At 35.1% G+C, this 18,851-nt stretch overlaps 1 protein-coding gene and 1 long non-coding RNA gene across 5 annotated transcripts in view; one reads left to right on the top strand and one right to left on the bottom strand.

The window, feature by feature from the left end:
- The window catches only part of LOC146717595 (uncharacterized), a 42,217-nt gene extending 25,848 nt beyond the window's left edge, over positions 1-16,369 (top strand). Inside the window, exons 1-6 of one of the 4 annotated variants that reach the window (XM_085478273.1) lie at positions 4,548-4,596; positions 14,572-14,892; positions 15,203-15,464; positions 15,531-15,670; positions 15,782-15,889; positions 16,191-16,369. In XM_085478273.1, coding sequence (XP_085334399.1) covers positions 4,548-4,596; positions 14,572-14,892; positions 15,203-15,464; positions 15,531-15,670; positions 15,782-15,889; positions 16,191-16,369 — 1,059 coding nt within the window. Of the gene's footprint in view, positions 1-4,547; positions 4,597-14,571; positions 14,893-15,202; positions 15,465-15,530; positions 15,701-15,773; positions 15,890-16,190 lie in introns of those variants that run through there. The other 3 variants (XM_085478264.1, XM_085478255.1, XM_085478282.1) reach the window with 3 other exon arrangements.
- Positions 6,993-10,368, bottom strand: LOC146717596 (uncharacterized). Its single transcript, XR_014923659.1, has 3 exons — positions 10,159-10,368; positions 9,880-9,970; positions 6,993-8,489 (listed from the first exon to the last, which is right to left on the bottom strand). It is a non-coding gene; the product is annotated as an uncharacterized LOC146717596 (long non-coding RNA).
- Positions 16,370-18,851: the final 2,482 nt, after the last annotated feature.

The raw sequence follows: 18,851 nt of genomic DNA, 5'->3' as shown, positions 1-18,851 counted from the left end.
AAATTGCTTCCCAAAGAAATCTGTAAATTGTTCATAGAAAGAGAAGGTGGGTATAACTTAAGAGGGAAATGGAATTTAAAAATAGAAAGTGCTAGAACAACTTTAAGAACTATGTCAATCTCAATTGCAGGAGTTAAATTATGGAACAGTCTAACAGAAGAAATAAAAGACAGTCAAAACATAAAACAGTTTAAAGTAAAATATAAAAACCTAATTTTAAATAAGTATAAGAATGAAGAAAACGGGGTTAACCCAGGATGGTAATGTTGCTGGTAATGGTGTTGCGGTTCTTTTTTGGTTGTTTTTTTGTTTTTTTGTTTTGTTTTGGTTTGTTGTTTTTCCATAACTTGTGTATCTGCAAATATACACATTCTGTATTTTTCATATGAAAGAAACTATACTGTGGTGGGGCTTGCTAATTTCTTGTTTTTGATTTATGTATGTTATGTTTTGTTTTACTTCATATGTTTATATGTTTCATATGTTGTTTGTTTAATTTAAGACAAAAAAAAAATTAAATGAATGAGAGGTAAAACTTGAGGGGGTAGGGACAAATAAGTAAATACTTCAGCCTACTCCTTTTCAAACAAATAATGGAATGATATTTTGTAATGATTGTGAAGGCACATGTTTGAAATGTTTGAAATAAAAATGAACTGAACTGAACTGAACTGAACTGAACAGGTTTTGTATACTTAGGGATATTTATAACTCCAGAATTTAAAGAAATGTATAAAGCAAATTTTCCCCCTCTGTTCGAGAAGGTAAAGCAAGATTTGGAGAGATGGAATTCCCTACCTGTTTCTTGGCTAGGACGTATAGCTTTGATTAAGATGAATATTTTACCTCGATTGTTATATCCTGTCCAAATGATTCCGGTTATATTTTCAAATAGAGTGATGAAGGATCTGAATAGTTGGCTAAGCTCTTTTATATGGAGCAAACGTAGACCAAAACTTAAGATGGCTACACTGCAGCTCCCAGGTTCAGTAGGAGGTCTAGATTTACCAAATGTTAGAACATATCAATTGAGTACTCACATGAGTTATATTCATGACTGGGTCACAAATAATTCACACTCTATCTGGTTGGGGATTGAAACCTCTCTTTCAAAGTATCCATTAAGGGACCTATTGTTTTTTAAGAACTTTAAAGATATTAGATTGAGCTGTGATAATCCAGTCACACTTAATACACTTAAGGCCTGGCGGTCAGTATGTCGAATTGAGGGAAGGTTGAAGCTAACATCTATGTTTACTCCTATTGTGAATAATCTTGACTTTCAACCGGGGATGTTTGATATAGGTTTTAAGGAATGGAAGAACAAAGGAATTCAGAGACTGAGGGACTTATTCTCCGATAATGTAGTTATGCCATTTGACCAAATGGTTGAGAAATATTCTCTCCCCAAGCATGACTTTTTCCGTTACTTACAGATAAGGCATTATATTTTGCATAGTACTAACTTTAGTGAGAGTCATGAAGTCTCTCCTGTTGAAAAATTATTATTTTTAACAGACAAAGAGGTACCTGTGAAGATATTTTATAAGGCTTTATATTCTGTACTCTCAGGGACGTCACAGAGGCTTAAAGGCAAATGGGAAAAGGAATTAGGTATAGTAATTGATGATGAGGAGTGGGAAGATGTCTGGAGTTACGCCAAATCAATATCAGTTTGTAATCGTACCAAAGCAATACAGTTAAAAATTATACACAGAATGCACATATCTATGTTTCGCAGACATCAATATAATCCTACCCTTTCACCCATGTGCCTCAAATGTAAGACAGTAATTGGTACCCTAACTCACAGCTTCTGGTCATGTTTGAAATTGCAAGAATATTGGTCTAATGTGCTATTTGAAATGGAGAAGATTTTTGGTTGTGAATTGGAGATGGATCCTCTGTCTCTCATACTGGGCCTCCCCAGCCGGCGATTAATATCCAAGAATAATAGGAGATTGTACTGTGTTCTCACCTATGCGGCAAGGAAGAATATACTACTCCAATGGATTTATGAAAAAGTACCAACTATTAAAGGTTGGCAAAGAGTAGTGTTGGATTTAGTGCCACTGGAATATCTTACATGTATACTGCATTCAAAAACAGATCAATTCTTTAAGGTGTGGGAACCATACTTGAACTATGTGGAACCTGATGTTTCTAATATTATGTTACAAGGATTCTCTTGAGTGTTTAAACTGTAATGGAACTGAGCTGTTTTTTTATTTTTTTATTTTATTTTATTTTATTTTTTTGTGTTTAGTTATCAGTTTGTTGTTTGTTTTATGTTTGTTTGTCTGTTTGTTTATTTTTTGGTTTTGAATTGTACACTGTATTATGTTATGTAATTATGTACTATTTGTGAAAATAAAAAGTTAAAAGGGAAAAAACAAAAAAAACAAACAAAAAAAAACCCGGTGTGACAAAGTGAAGTAGGCTAAAAAATCTGAAAAAGCATGCCTAAAAAAAAAAAACAAAACAAAACAAAACAAAAAACAAAAAAAAACAAAACACCTTGGCTCATGCAATGAAGCACACGATCAATCGTGGGTCAATGACGCTCATAAAGGACAACTCCTACCAGGGTTTAAACACTTGGGACTCTCCACCATTTGTTTTTAGAAGTGAAGATGCCTCTTGGACCAGAGATGAAACATTTTCATGAAACTTAAAGAAGTCCAGTTGCTTTCTTTTCCAAGCTGCTTAAACATCAGGAGGTGACTGTGGAAGTTTCATATTGTATGTGTTTAATGTTGAAAAAGACTTGAAAACAATACAAATTTTATGCTTGTAGCTATGTGATCATATTTTACAGGCCACATAAGAATATAGAGTCATGTATATTATGTTGATTCAAAGTTCCTTAAAAGCAATAAAAACACTGTAAATGAATGGGAAAAGTATTTTTCAGTGAGTAAGTAGGCATTTTTTAAAAAAATATTTCACTCTAGTTAGAAATATATTAAAAGATATATCAAACCTTGTGTTTAGTGCCTCATTTAATTCATATATTACTTTGTATGAATAAAAAAAGTTTGAAAATTGTGTTTTAATTATAACTAATAGGATGGCATATTTATCAGTGTGGATTTGACATTAGGAAAACTGACAGGAAAAAATGAAGAGAAATAAAAGTACAATAGCTGGGCTCTTTGTGGGCCTGCAGTTTGTATGTTGACCATTGTCTGCGTTTCACTTCCTACATATGGTGGTGGTGTAAAATGAACATATCTCCTTGTATGGTGAGATCTCAGGGTGAAACTGAGGCTCTGTGTTGCTAAAATATTCACAAACTTCTACATTGTTTCACACGCCTATTTTCTCATGCAACTGAAGAATAATGTAACTGTTTTAATAAAGTTGACTGTAAATAATAATAATAATAATTTCATTAAGAAGAAGTGGTAATGTAACTTTATTGTTATATGTTAGTTGCTTTTTAAGGTAAAATGTAGTTCAGATCCAATTCCTACTTAGTCACATAACTCAGCTTACTGTGTAAAACAAAAGGACCTTCAGAAATACTTTCTTACTTAGGATGAGTATGACTGAATTTGTGGAAATACTATAAGCCAAAAACAGAAATATGTATTTCTGCACTTAAAAATAGATCAAACAGAATTATACTTATGATTTTGCACAAGAAATACAATTAATTCAACAAGGTAAGAAGAAGGGAGCATTTATTGTTGTGTAAACATTAAAATTAAATTAATGATCTGGACCTGTACATATGGGTAGGTGTGAGGTTTCCCTCTACTGGTTTATGGAGGTGTTGCATTTAAATTTGGATGAACTCTTGACCTGAGATGAGTCTTCTAGCAACTGTAGTTTTAATTATGTCACAGCAGGGAATTTGTCCTTTTAAGGCCGTGCGTATAATATTTGGTACATGGGTTTTGAGACCACGATATTATAAGGATGACTTTTTTCCCCAAATAAGCTGATGTATTAAATCAGACACATGCAGCGCTACTGTAAGCAATAAATAGAAAAAAATACTGCATGCAGTAAATATTATTAATTTGAAAGTCATGAATGCAAATAGATTAAAAAAATGTGAATTTAAAAAATATTTTCATAGTTCTGACTTTAGAGGGTAATGATCTATTATGTAACCCTGATACTGCTCAGTCAGTTGTGCTCGTAGATGATCTGCTCCATTTGATACTGTGGACCATCAAATATTTATTTTCCCATTTAAGATGAGATATAAACAGTTGAATTATAGAAAGGGGAGTGCTGTATTAGTACACACTAAGTGATGGGCAAGATAGTGTTAACTTGTTACAGATCTAAAAGTAGTTTAGTGAAAGTGTGAGCAATAAGTAAAAAGTCTGCACAAGCTCTGAGGGGTTCCTTTTATTTCTACCACGTAGATTATGTGAAATATGTGCTGGTGTTCCTTTTCAGCTTTCCACATATACAGAAAGAACTGTCTTAGAGGTTTATCAGAAGCCAATTGTGACTTTTAACTCCTTGATGTACATGCCATTTAATAAAGTATGCTGACTTTGTCAGCGCACACTGAACAAGGAGGAGACATGGAAGTTGTGCTTGGACTGATGGTGATTCTACAGGGAGTGTCTCATGGTAAACTGTTTGGGTTTTTTTTTTAATCTCATTTTAATCATAATAATATGCTATACATCAGCAATACTTAAGCAAAAATGCATAAATTCTCACATTGTTCTCTGGGATGAGAACAAAACTGGTTTCATAAAAGGTATGTACTCATCAAATACACGTAGACTACTTAATTTGATAGACTATTAATGTTTGCGTTTGACAGAGTTAACTGGAAATTTTTATTTGCAACTCTACACAAATTTGGTTTTGGAAACTCTTTCATAAACTGGTTAAAAATATTATACAATTCCCAACAGCATGTGTCAGGACAAATGACCAAACATCCGACAATTTCTGTCTCCAGAGACAGGGATGGCCACACTCCACTTCAGACCACATCAGATGGCTATTGCGATTAAAGGTATAAAATGCAAGGATGTAGAACATAAAATTAGTCTTTATGTGGATGATGTGTTGCTTTTTCTCCAAAACTCACAAACCACTCTCACTGAGGTAAATGCATTAATAAACTCTTTCTCAAAAGTTTCAGATTATTCGACAAACTGGTTAAAATCTACAGTTCTTCTGATTAATTGCTCCTTCTAGTTTCTTTAAAAGTGGGATGTTGTTTGGATTAGGTTAGTTAAATCTGCAAGATTAGTAGAGACATTAATACCTAAATATTTATATTTGTAGATTGCACTGGGATAGAAAAAGAATTATGGAAGACTCAAATCACTAATGGGATCGAAGGGTTGCCACAATAAAAATGATGGTCTTGCCAAGAATCAATTTTTTATTTTCGATGATCCCAAGTAAACCACCACCAGACTGGTTTAGCACTCTGGAACTGTTCATTTCTAAATTCCTTTGGAAAGATAAACCCCAGCGTATTAGTTTTAAAATGCTACAAAGGGCCGAGGATAACGGAGGACTAGATCTGATATCAACACTACTTCTTAGCCAACAGCCTACAATCATCTCAGGATGGTTAAAACATACCCTCTTATGAGCCCTGGCCAGACGTAGAACAGGCACCATGCGATAATATAGAGATTTCAGACCTACCATTCATTAGCTCAAACATCAAATGACATGTAGCAACCTCAAGGACTGACATAGGGACGATGTAGAGCAGGGGTGTCAAACTCAAATATACAGTGGACCAAAATTCAAAACTGGAACAAGGTCGCGGGCTAACATTAATATTTACTGAAAAAAAATCTTCCTCCAGATTTAAGAATGAATCTCTTCTTATGGACTCAAACAAGTTTTGCTGAAAAACTGAATATGGAACAAGCAAAGCTTAATACTAAACAATATATATATATTAGCTGTATAATACCAGTAGGCCAGCTCTAATAATAACTTGGTATGGCCAGAGTGTGACACCTATGATGTAGAGTTATAAAACCCGTGAGCGCTACTTACCGACGAAAACAACAAAAAAAATCATCACATCAAAATGCACTCTTGTACTTGGTGTCAATCAATCAAAAGTCATTAATCACAGAAAATAAAACATTTACAGTACACAAACCTCGTTAGCTGACATCCAGGAGGGGATAATATTCGTTTATGAGCTTATTATCTTCTTCTCCATCTTCTTTCTTACTTATTTCTTCTCTTTCTCTAACTTTGAACATTACTTTCTCTATGTGTGGAGCTAACCACGAGCTGCAGCATGCAGACACCAGTTGCACTGGCAAAAAAGTATTTGGGTGGAGACCCAAACTGCAAACAACTGTACCCTCCATAATTCACCACCAGAGGGTGCAAAAGAGCAAAATCTGGACATACAGCTCAACTAAACATCAAATGCAAAAGACTGTTACATCACATATATGCTTTAAAAACCAAAGGGTGCTCTGGATCTGGTCCAGTGGACAGGGCTGTGCCAGGTGGCATTTGTGCAGGTAAAAAAGGCTGTCTGTGGGTAGCCGCTGGAATTTAGGGTCACCTGATCCAGCCCTAATTATATGTTTTAGCAAAAAGGAAAGTTTTATCTCTAATTTTAAAATTAGAGATAGACTCTTGTCTCCTGAATCCAAATTGGAATCACTATAAGACAGAGGAGCACATTACAAGCCTGATACTTGCAAACCTAAAAATTTCAGTAAACTTAAAAAGTTTTACATGGAAACAACTGTGGTAGTTTCTGTGTAATAAGCAGGGCACAGCGCTGCAAAATGCAAAACTGCCCGTTTCTATTTAATAACATATGAATAACCTATTAAAGTTTGTATATAAGAATATCATAGAATGGAATAGAATACTGAAACTCCTACAAAATGTAAATCAAAATTTTATCCTCAATATATGTTGAACTGGTTGTGGCATTACATTCTGGCAGAGTAAAAACCTATGAGATGCCCACCCAGCTGGGTATGCCCATGTACATTCATACATCTTGGTGTTCATAGATCTAGCTGTCGATTGTATTTTTAGGGCAGAATAAGAAGAGGTATGCAAAATAAAAGTCAGCGCAGCCTCAGTGTCTATAAAAGCCCTGGACCACACACACAGTTCCATCTCTGTTCTGTAATGCAGGAAGTACCCATACACGGGTCTTTTTTTTTTCACAGATGAACTTTTCTCACTTCCAGCTGAGCACTTACATGTTACTTTCTTAGCCTGTGCTGCTATGTGCATCCATTCAAATGTAAGTAAGCTAATTACATCCTTCTTTTCCCCGACGAAACACAGATTTTCTTGATTCTTTTTTTATTCATGTTCACCATCATTCTTTGTTCTTACTGAAAACATTACAAAGTGAAGATTTGTAATGTTTGCTTCCATTGCAGAATCATGCCGTGTTTATTTATATGTTTATTTATTTTACTATATTCACAGTGACATTTCAAATCTTGTTATGTTATTACACAGTTTTTCTATCCACAGGTGACTTACCACTGGAAATATAATTTACAGTTTTATCTGTGCTTGTTACCAAATACTTGTGAGTTGTGTAGCTGAAATTCTCATATTGAATTCAGCCTCTTTTGGTAGATAAAAGGCTCCTTTGTTTGTTGGACAGCATTGCCTCACTGTTTCATGTTGTGCTAATGATTTGCATCCTTTTAATAAGCTGCTTTTTCACAGGTTGCTTACATTTTATTCTTTCTACATCAGTTCGCTCCCTTCATTTCAGAAAGCAAACTCTGCAAACCTCCAAACATAAAATGACATCTGTCATGGACATCCTGTAAAGACTGTTATGCAATAAAGCTCTCACCACAGGAACCTCTAGACTATTTGTAACTTAACTTATCACTTCAGATGTTGCACGTTTTTTCTCAAAAGTAAATGTGAAGAAAAAATAGTGTGTGCCTGACACACATTTGAAAGTGTGTATTGTTTAGATTCAGTTTTGTGTATTTAATTACAAGAGCAAGAGGAAAATTGTTTATTCGCATTTGATGAATATTTCTTGAAATCAGGTCGCTACAACACGTAGACATGCAGTTTATTTCCTGCTGTTGTGAAAATAACCTGTCTATATCATTTACTGTTTCCTGTCAGTTAGGACTCAGGTTTGCAGCAGATTTACATCCAGATTTGTACATAATTTTCTAGAATCTTTGAAAGATTGAAACCACAGTGTGGGTGAATGAAGAGCATGGAACAGTTTTTTATTATTGTGCTACTAACAGGAGGAACTCAAGGTAAGATTGTCCTCATAAAGAAGCTAAACATTCACATTTGTAGTGTGAATAATTTCACCTCATGTTCTATTAAATATGTTTTTTCCAGCTCTCATTCCAGTCGATGAGACCACATGTGACCTCAGGACGAACACATGTCCATGCTCTCCTCTTCTTAAAGGAACTGTGTATATCCAAGTGATGACTGATGCTAGTGGCCGTGAAGTGACATGTTTGAAGATGCTTCCCACCGTGAATATAATTGTGTTCAATCTGAAGAAAGAAACAATAACAATAGACAAAGAATTTAACAACAGACTACAGTTTCTAATCAGGAATGGGACAATCAAGATCACAAACGTGAGGAGGAATGATTCAGGTCAATACAGCATTGAGGTCTTTAATTCAGGTGGAGTCCGAGAGAAAAACATTAATTTCACCCTGGATGTTAAAGGCAATGACAAAGCTGAAAGCAAGTTATGTAAGTTACTCTTTGTTGAATAGTGTTGATGTTATTATAAAGATAATCAGACATGTAACTGTTAAACTGTTAAACACAGTACACATCACTTGTGCAACAAATGATAGAAGCAGAAATGCAGAAAAACATATGGAAAGAAAGATGCAAGTGTACAGTGAACAGTCTATGCTGATATAGTATTTGTCTATGTATAGGTATTATTGGTTATTTAGCCACACATGGGCTGCTATTACTTTTTATGATTGAATAATCTTTTATTTCCCAGTAACTACACTTTAACTACCACCTACACTTTAAAGAATATCCTGAGCTGCACTGTATGACCATATTAACTTGTGACATGTATGCATTATAATAGAAGAAGAATCCTTTTTATTGTTGTTATGTATATATATACACATATATACACACACACACATGCATATAAGCACAAAGAAGACACTATTAAAAGCACACCGTCATACTAAGACAGGGGACACTTTCTGTTGTCACTCTGTAGAAGTTCATAAGAGGCAGAGAAGCGAGTCCAGTCCGTTTTAGCTTCCTGGGGAATAATAGCCTTTGTTTGGCTTTCATCACAAGGTGTGACGTGTTCAGGAACTGGGTCAGGTCAGATAATGACCTGTTTCATATTGGGATCTTCTATGTTGCAAACAGGGTTGACAACATATTTTACATTTACTTTGAATTTTCATTTTAGTCAAAGCCAAATAAAAACATGTAGGTAATACTTCATCATACCTTGGTTAATAAGTTAGTAAAGTCATAGTCAAGTACTTTTAAGTTAATTTTTATACAATAAAAATTATAATGTCACAAAACATTAACAGATTTGTAAACATTATCTAAACTGTTTTTATAACATAATAGTAACGTTAAAACAATGTTAATAAACTCTGTCTACAGCATCTATAAATATTGTACACGTTTATTAAGGAGGAACCTGGAGGACCACGCTACACGTTTGAGTGTTTTCCCCCTTTGTTCCAGTTTTCTTTCACCATCTCTTTATTTAGTTTAAATAATAGTTTAGTGTGTGGGGGTTGTGCCCAAACGTTTATATATTTACAGTTAGTTAACCATAATAATACCAAAGTCTTACCAAAGTTTACGCTTGAATAAATTGTAAGTACTGTACTTATAATTATCACTGTGTTCTCATCAGCACACAGTTTTCCTTACCTGAGGCTAGTCTTTGCTGCACTGGGATCTCCCCTGATAGCAGTGTCATGCTGTGTTGTGTATCGGGAACTGAAGCATCTTAAGAAGACTTCTAACAAGGCGGCCCGTGATCAAAAGAGGTTGATATACCATTACATCATTTCAGTGCCATAATTTGATGGGTAATTGTAAAAGTATTTATTTTGCTATAATTGATTTTTTTTTCTTTCACAGCCTCAGGTGTGAAACAGAGACCATAAACCTTAAGTGTGAGCCTGAGCTTTAGTGAACTGAACTCACTCGTGATCAGCACTGGACACTGAACTGAGGATCAATGAAAAATGAAAACAGTTAGGAGGTGACTGTGGAAGTTTCATATTGTATCAAAAACAATTTAAAAATGTTATGCTTGCAGCTTTGTAATCATATTTTGGAGATCAGATAAGAATATACAGTCATGTATATTATCCTGATTCAAAATTCCTTAAATAACAATAAAAACTTTGTAAATGAATGGGAAGTCTTTTTCAGTGAGTTAGTAGGGATTAAAAAAAAATAAAAAAAAGTATATATATATATATATATATATATATATATATATATATATATATATATATATATATATATAGAGTGTTTGGAAGGTTACTTTTAAAATGTATTCCACTACAGATTACAAAATACATGCCCCAAAATGTATTCTGTAACGTATTCCGTTACGTTACTCGATGAGAGTGACGTATTCTGAATACTTTGGATTACTTAATATATTATCATGCTGTTTACAACTACGTGAATGTACTATTGCTGTGATTTATTACTGTTACTGAAGGTCCGCAGCTCCGAACCGTAGTAAAGGGACCTCTGGCTAATACGTCAGGTTCCGTGTCGGGCTCGTAGCCGAAAAATAGCTTTACTTTGTTGTCTGGGTCAACTTTGCTTGCGAGAGACAAAGAGAGGCGTTGAAAGGCTGCTCCAACAGAACTTATTGTTTCGGAGGAAAACACAAACACAGCGTACAGTTGAGTCTTAATAGCTTACTTACAACTGGGCTCGTCAGGCACTCTTCTTGGCTGCAGTGGTTATTATTATATTTATATGCTTCCAGCTCCCGTTTTTGCTCGATGACAACTCGTACTTTTCCTTTTTCTCCCTCCCTCGCTCACAGACACATAACAGGTATGGCAGTCCATTCTCCCTGCAGCATGGACTACACTGCCTATGATGCTACATTCTTTAGAGCTATACCTGTAGCATTCTGCCTATTAGCTTAGCACAACTACACCAACAAAAAGGCGCTCTCGCACCCAGGAAACACGCAGAGAGAGAGCGTCACCCTGTAACCATGGCAACCGTAACCTTGCCGCCTGGAACAACAGAACATACCTGTCAAACAAACCCAAACAGTCCTGACCCGCCACAATATGAAACAGGGAAGTACCGCCGTGTAAACCATTTATTTCAACAAAGTAACTGTATTCTAAATACCACGTTTTTAAACGGTAACTGTAACGGAATACAGTTACTCATAATTTGTATTTTAACTACGTAACGGCGGGACATGTATTCTGTTACTCCCTGTGACAAAGTGGGTGAGAAGACCATTTGTCTACATTCTTAGTTAACATTCTTGTTTTGATTTAACCATATTTCACATGTAATCTGCAATAGGCAAACATCTACTATCCCGGGTTTGTTTATGTTCTGCACTTTTACAGATTATATAATATAACATCTTGGTTTAAATCAATTCATGCAAGTTTGTTAAGTTAACATGTTATTTATTTCAACTGTTAATTTGTATTGTTTGAACTTACCTTTACCTACCTGTCTTCCAGAAGCAAAAGGAGGAAATGTAGTTCTACTTCCTGCTTTATACCTTCTGGGTTCATCTGAGGTCACAGGAAGAGACCAAGGGCAGGAGGGGAAGAATTCTTATAATTTAATAAAATTGATTTTAAAGGGTTTATAAAGAAATAGATTTAATGTTGTGATATGTATTGATTACACCAGAGTTTATGTTGCCAGTCAAGAGGAGTAGTAGAGGATGAATATAATCATGTTCATCTCACCTACCTACTGAATGGAATAGTCCAGAGGAGAAAGTGTTTGATTAAGGGGACTATTTAAGCAGACGAACTCAGGTGTTTCAGGAGAAGGGTTCAGGTCAGTGTAGCTGTGTGCAGTTTGACCTTAATTTCCGTTGATTTAAGTTCAGTTATGTTTATTTGAATTGAGTTTATTATAGAGTTGAGTTTCTTATTTGTTTCTTTGTAAATATTCTTGGGCCACAGAATGGTGAATAAATCACTTGCTACACTGGACAGCATCAGTCTCCTGCACTTCTTTGACCGCTTAAGTCGAGTCCTACCACACTCCCCAACACTGTATATATATATATATATATATTGCTGTAGTTAGAAATATATTAAAAGATATATCAAACCTTGTGGGTTTTGGCTTTATCACTTTAGTGTGTCTTTGAATGAACCTAAAGAAGTTTGAAAATAAATATAACTGTTTTAATTATAACTAACAGGGCCACATATTCATCAGTGTGGATCTGACTCTAGGGACATTGACAGGATAAAATGAAGATGGACTCTGTGGGAAAGCTGCTTGTGTCCCTGCAGCTTGTATGTTGACCATTGTCTGCGTTTCACTTCCTTCATATAGTAGCGGTGTAAAATGAACATATCTCCTCATATGGTGAGACCTCAGGGTGAAACTGAGGCTCTCAGTGTTGCTAAAATATTCTCAAACTTCTACATTGTTTCACACGTCTATTTTCTCATGCAACTGAAGAACAGAATTCACTCAGTCAGCTTCATTGTTTTAATGAAGTTGACTGTAAGTGAATTATGACATCACACAAAAGCTTTCTCCAATTTATTTCACCACTTTGTAAGTGGTGCTAATGAATAATTACGATTAATAATTAAATTTTTAAAAAAGCGTTAACTTTATTGTTATATTTATATGTTAGCTGTTTTTTTAAGGTAAAATGTAGTTTGAATCTAATTTTTATACAGTGCACATAACTCAACTTACTGTCAAACAAGAGGACCTTTATATGACTATGATTGAATCTGTGGAAATACTATATGTCAAAAACAGAAACATGTATTTCTGCACTTAAAAATAGGTCAAACAGAATCATTAGTTATGATTTTGCACTAGAAATGGTGCTATGAAGAAGAGAGACCCTATTGCTGTGTAAACAATATAACGACATTACTTTTAACGTCTGGACAAACATATTGGTAGGTGTGAGGTTTCTCTCTACTGGTTCATAAAGGGATTGCATTCAAGCTTTTACACTTTTACACTTTAACAGGAAAGGATCAGCACTAGTTACTTTGGTTGAGATGGCAGGAGCTTTTTAGGTTAATTTGTCCAGTAGCTGTATGTCGTGGCATTGAATTTGCCCTTTTCTGTGCTACTATAGGCAATAAATTGGACAGAAATATTTCAGCAGGCAAAAATGGTTAAATTATATATAAAATAACAGAGAAATTCTTCAATGTAAAGTAAAAAGGCAATGAGTTTCATTATTTGAGACGCGACTGTTGGTCTGTTCTTTAGTTTTGTTCTTTGGTGTCAACATAAATCTTCTTCTTCTGTACTTTTGTCATGTAAACACATTATGCTTGTGTTTGGTCCGTTTATAACATCCTGCCATGCGATTGCATTTGTCCCTAACCACCAGAAACCCTCACGTTAACTTTTATCAAGTGGAAAAAAGTTAGCGTTCATCCTTCAGCTTCACTGTGTTAATGTTATGCTAACGTAGCTGTTTTGCTAGTGATCACGTAGGACATCATTATATACCAGCTAGTCCGACTTCAGTAACCCTACAAAAGTCCCTGCTGTACATTTTAATTTTTTCAGAAATCTCTCAGTCAGAACATGGCATATGATGTTTAGGTGGAAACTAGCGAGCTAATTTCCTGCTAACTTCTAACTCCGTTGAATTTAATAAATCTGTTTTCATGGATGCCTGAATGTTAAACTTAATTGTTACACGTGGTTAAGCAGCAACACTGATCATTTTATTAAAGATGAAAGAATTTAGACAGTTTTTAAATCTCAGTGATGCCACAGTGTTCCTTTGACTTTGGGACCTGAAGCAGACGGAGTTTTGGACTCAGATTACTCAGCAAGGCTCCTGACTACGGCAGCCTAATGCTGCGGCAAGCCATCAAGCGGTGTGCCTTCATAGCTTACCAAAGTCGTACTAAAAGACTTTTTGACAGATTTCTGCGCGCCGTGTACTACATAAAATTGGTTCGAGGTCATTAAGCACAACCAGAATTCATACATAAGGCACACAGTTGATTTTTGAGAAAATTAAAGGATTTTAAGTGTGCCTTACAGTGTGTAAAATACGTTATACAGAAGAAAAGAATATATCATGATATATATAGTTACCGCATATGCTTCAAATTATACCATGATATGGATTTTAGGCCATATCGCCCAGCCCTATTTGGGAGTATATTATTGATTAAATGTGTGTGCTCTTGACGCTCTATTACCTGCACCTACTCAGAGTGAAATAATCAGAGCTCGTGTACTCATGGCAGTAGTGTTATTAAAAATAATTTGATAAACGTTATCATTTTATACAAAGCTAATCCAAAACACTGGATTCACAACATGTTAACATGAAACACTGAAAAAGAAAAAACTTTTTTAATGTTTCAAAATTTGCAGGTGTGGAAACTCACTGTGATGGCAGACGGGATGGAGCTCAGTGTTATGGAGCTTTGGGAGGAACTGTGGACATCCAGCTGATGGACAGCACCTCAGAAATACCTAGAATCCAACTGTTAAAGAATTCATTAAAAATACTATTTGTCAGAAATAATAAGGTTATTTCTAATACCGTAGTACATAGATCTAGCTTTTTTCCCAGAAATGGAAAATTTAGGATCAATAACCTGAGCAGGAACGACAGTGGTAAATATACCCTTCAAACCTTTGATTCAGATGGAAGATCATCAGGTGTGCTGACTTTACAGTTGCTTTTTCAAGGTAAATGTTATGTTAATAAGTAATTAATTAAATTAATTAATAACCAATTTAACATTGTTTTCGTAATGTATATATCTTACATAATTTCAGATACATATAGTTTGTGCATACCCTGTTCTTTATTAGGAGAGTATAAGCAATGATGTCTAGACTTAACACTTGCTTATTCAAAGTTGAAGGTTACTATTGGGAAATGACACTAATTAGTAGATAGAAACTTAACAATGTTTTGGTAATCTATATATCTCCTTTTTTTATTAGAGAGATTTTAAAATCTAAAACTAAACTCATCTGTGTGTGTTTCTCTCAGCTCCTGTGTCCTCTGTCCTGCTGGTCTCTCAGTGTCTGTCCCAGGGAGAGATGAGGGTGTCCTGCTCCTCTGAGGGAGGGGACAGTCCTCAGTACAGCTGGACTCTGGATGGACGCACACTGACAGTTGCTGAGCTGCTTTCTGTAAATATTAAGACTAACATCATCACTCTGAAACAGCACGTCTCAGGAAGTCTTGTCTGCTCAGTCAAAAACCATGTTAGTAAAGTCTCCAAAGAAAAGAGGATATCTACCTGTGTTGAGTGAAAAAGGTGATAGTTACAACTTTGATAATTATATCACTTTTTACATTTTTGATAAATTATTAGTTTTTTGCTCATAGGGTTCATTTTCATCAACTGCACCTCAATCAATGGGACACAGGTGTCAGAGTGGGTGTATGAAGCCAATAACACCCTGTGCATTGAACCAACAAGTGAACCCACCACAACCACACAAACTGCAGTGGGTAAGAGGAATGACCCATGGTACAGTGGAAATTGAAAAAACAGCTAGATCCATTGATATCATTTTCTCCTTTCTTCATTTCATGTTTGACTTAATTCTTTCTATGAAATAGGACATTTGCCACTGATCAGTGGTGTTCTCTCAACACTTATAATTTTCTTAGTTGTGGTTGTAGCAGCAATCTGTGCCCAACGGAAAAAGCAAAACAGCAAAACAAAAGGTACAAAACTTCTTTTCCCTTACTCACTTTTCTTAAATTGCTTTTTTACTCTTTTTATAAATATACTTAATTAATGCAGTCTCAACAACAGTTTATTTATATCTCTGTTATATGTCACTTAAATATTGTTAAGCAGCCACAGTTAACACAGTAAATGTAAAAAGAAAAAAGTTAAACAGCTTAACAAAATCCAACATAATGTCTAAAGCTCGCAAATGAAGTTTAATACAAAGTGCGACTATTCCTCTAATTATTCATTTATTATTTTTAAAGCAACCGTTTCTTCTTCTTCTGACTGCAGAGGAAGAAAATGATCAGGAAGAAATCTTTGCTGATCTCAGGGTCGTGAAACAACAGGCGAAACAACTGGAGAAAAGAGCAGAGCTAGAGTTCTGCCAAGTCAAGTATTCAAAGTGTCCTTGGCAGACTGAACCAACGGGAGATGATTATTTGTATGCTAACGTTCATAAATTCAGGTGATTTAAGTGGTCAGTTCTTCCACACAGACTGCATCACTGAAGATCCATGGAGAGAAGAGCTGATGTTAAAATGTCTAAAGGTCTTTAATTTAATGTGATTTCCTATCAGAAAAATATAAAAAGCTAATACTTACTGATTTATTTTACTTTAATCTGCATTATACCAGAACACATGTATTCTTTTATGATCTCTTGATTTAAAGATAGTATGTTATATAAACACTGTGAGTGTTTTCTGCTTTTGTATTCTGCAGACATGATGATAGACTATTTTGATGTGGGAGTTTTTCTTTTTTCATGTGAACTTGTCTAGTTTTTGACTTGGTAGAAGTTGGAACAGATGATCCTTAAATTAGAAATAAATAAAGTAAATGGCTAAATGTTTGTACAAATTTCAGTGCAGCAAAACCTTTGGACAGTGATAAAACACACTAGTATAAACAGTTTTCCTCACAGATTCCTTACAAGAGACACTGATATTCAGATGACATTCTCTTATTTTTTTTTTTTTTTCTTTTCTTTGCCTGTCCCGTTTGGCTCTTTTGCCATCAGAATTGTTGTCTAAAGGCAAACAAAGATGCCCAACGGATTTACTTTACCAAATTGACCATCCCAGCCTTGCCGTAATGGTCCATTTGATTCACCTTTTATTGTTTTTTTTTTTTTTTTTGTTTATTTCATTTTCACTTTCTGAATACGGGACAGACTTGACTGGGGGAAAGAAGGGGAGAAAGAAAGAGGGAAAGAGAAACAGCTGAGAAGAGGGACGGGGGACAAGGGCAAAAAACATAAACCAACAGAACGGGCAGAGAAAAAAAAAATGCATATATCAATCACCTGGATCACCTGCTGAGAAAGAAAAAAGAAAACAAGCAGAAGAGAACAAGAGTAATAGAATAAACAACATCACAATGATATATGGGAATATGACAGTAAATACTAAATGTTAAACATTATTGTGCAGCACATAAGATCAACAGAACACAGTGTGCTTTGAGGTAGGAGCCAAAAAGGGTGTAGTTTGTGGGTGTGATCACCCGTGTGTACACCTGTGAGCATGGACGCGCTTGTTTTTTTGTTTTTTTTAAAAGGTTCCTTCATGTAATAATCTGCTCGAAGGTGTGGGGGGGCCACAGCCCCGTCCTCCAGGGCATGAAGCAGGTATGGAGGAGATCAAAACTCCAGACATCTCAAGGGAAAGGTGTGTGAGTCACCATCTTTGTATTTGCTGCCATTTGGAGAATCACTTGAAAGAGACTGTGAGGTTTGCTATATGGCAAAGCAGGACTTGGATGGACTTGATGGACAATTAATTTATTTAGAAGCTTCAAAATGTGCAACAAACAATCCCAAAACTCGATACACAGCTTCGATGATCCAGATTCCATGATGCCAGTGATTCTCTTCAACAGGCTGCTCTCCACTGGTTTCTGTGCACAAGAGGAGACAGGTACGTTTCTTCACAAGATGACAAGAAGCACAACAAACCAGCACAAGACCCGGAGTTACACTAACTGAAGTTCCTCAATGATCCAGCGGTGACTGAGTACCTCAGGTAGTGACTCATAAGACGCTTTAAAAGGAGACCTGATGCTATCTTTTGAGGTGGCATATCTTTGAACTATATACATAAAACAAAAGCCTATTGAAACAATTTATGATAGTCCAAAAAAGGGGAAAAAGGTGTATCTGGTCAACAAATCAGTCTGAAGCAGTATTATTATTTATTCCCACGAGATGGTGCTATTATGCAGTATTCTATTACTGTTTTAACTGTCTTTTAGTTACTTATCTGACTTTATTGTAAAGAAGAGGTCTTCAAGATTTGTACTATTAAAATTTTAAAGATGAACTGTAACTATTTTAATTATATTTTTGTATATATTCTCACAAAACCTCAGTTTTTAAACATGAAAGCAATCATTTTAGTACACAGTGTTTGTAAATAGTTATTGGTCAACATCCGGAGTGACCTATTCCTATTTGGAAGATGTATCATTTTTACCATTTGTATTTATTTAATCTATTTAGATTTTGGAAAAGCACTCAGTTATCTACAATGTAAGTTTATTTTAAATGCAGTTTTCAGACACTATCAGTGTAATTCAAACACTGTTTATTGGAATATATTATTTATTTTGGGTGTCAACTACAACTACGGTATATGTGAAAAGATTTGACATAAACAACAACTTGTCATAATTATGGGGGTAAGTTAACTGTTACTTACCCCCATGCACTGCATTGGAAAACAGCACTAACAGTCTGTTAGTTTCAAAGGGCTGGAGTAACATGTAAGAGCTATTTATACTATTTAGAATTAACTGTCATGGTTCCTGGGTCGCCGACTAAGTGTTTTGAGTTATGTGGGTTCATGATTTACTTTGGTTTTATATATTTACTGTAATTATGTTCTAGTTCTTCAGTGTTTCATCCTTTGAGTACAATATTCCAAGCACCCAGCAGAGTGTTGTTATCCATGT

This window comes from Copadichromis virginalis, linkage group LG2 (assembly GCF_057382275.1).
Source record: "Copadichromis virginalis isolate Kocher_CV1m ecotype Utaka linkage group LG2, C_Virginalis_male_GT1.1, whole genome shotgun sequence".
NCBI lineage: Eukaryota > Metazoa > Chordata > Actinopteri > Cichliformes > Cichlidae > Copadichromis > Copadichromis virginalis.
This window is presented reverse-complemented; position numbering and strand designations above follow the sequence as displayed.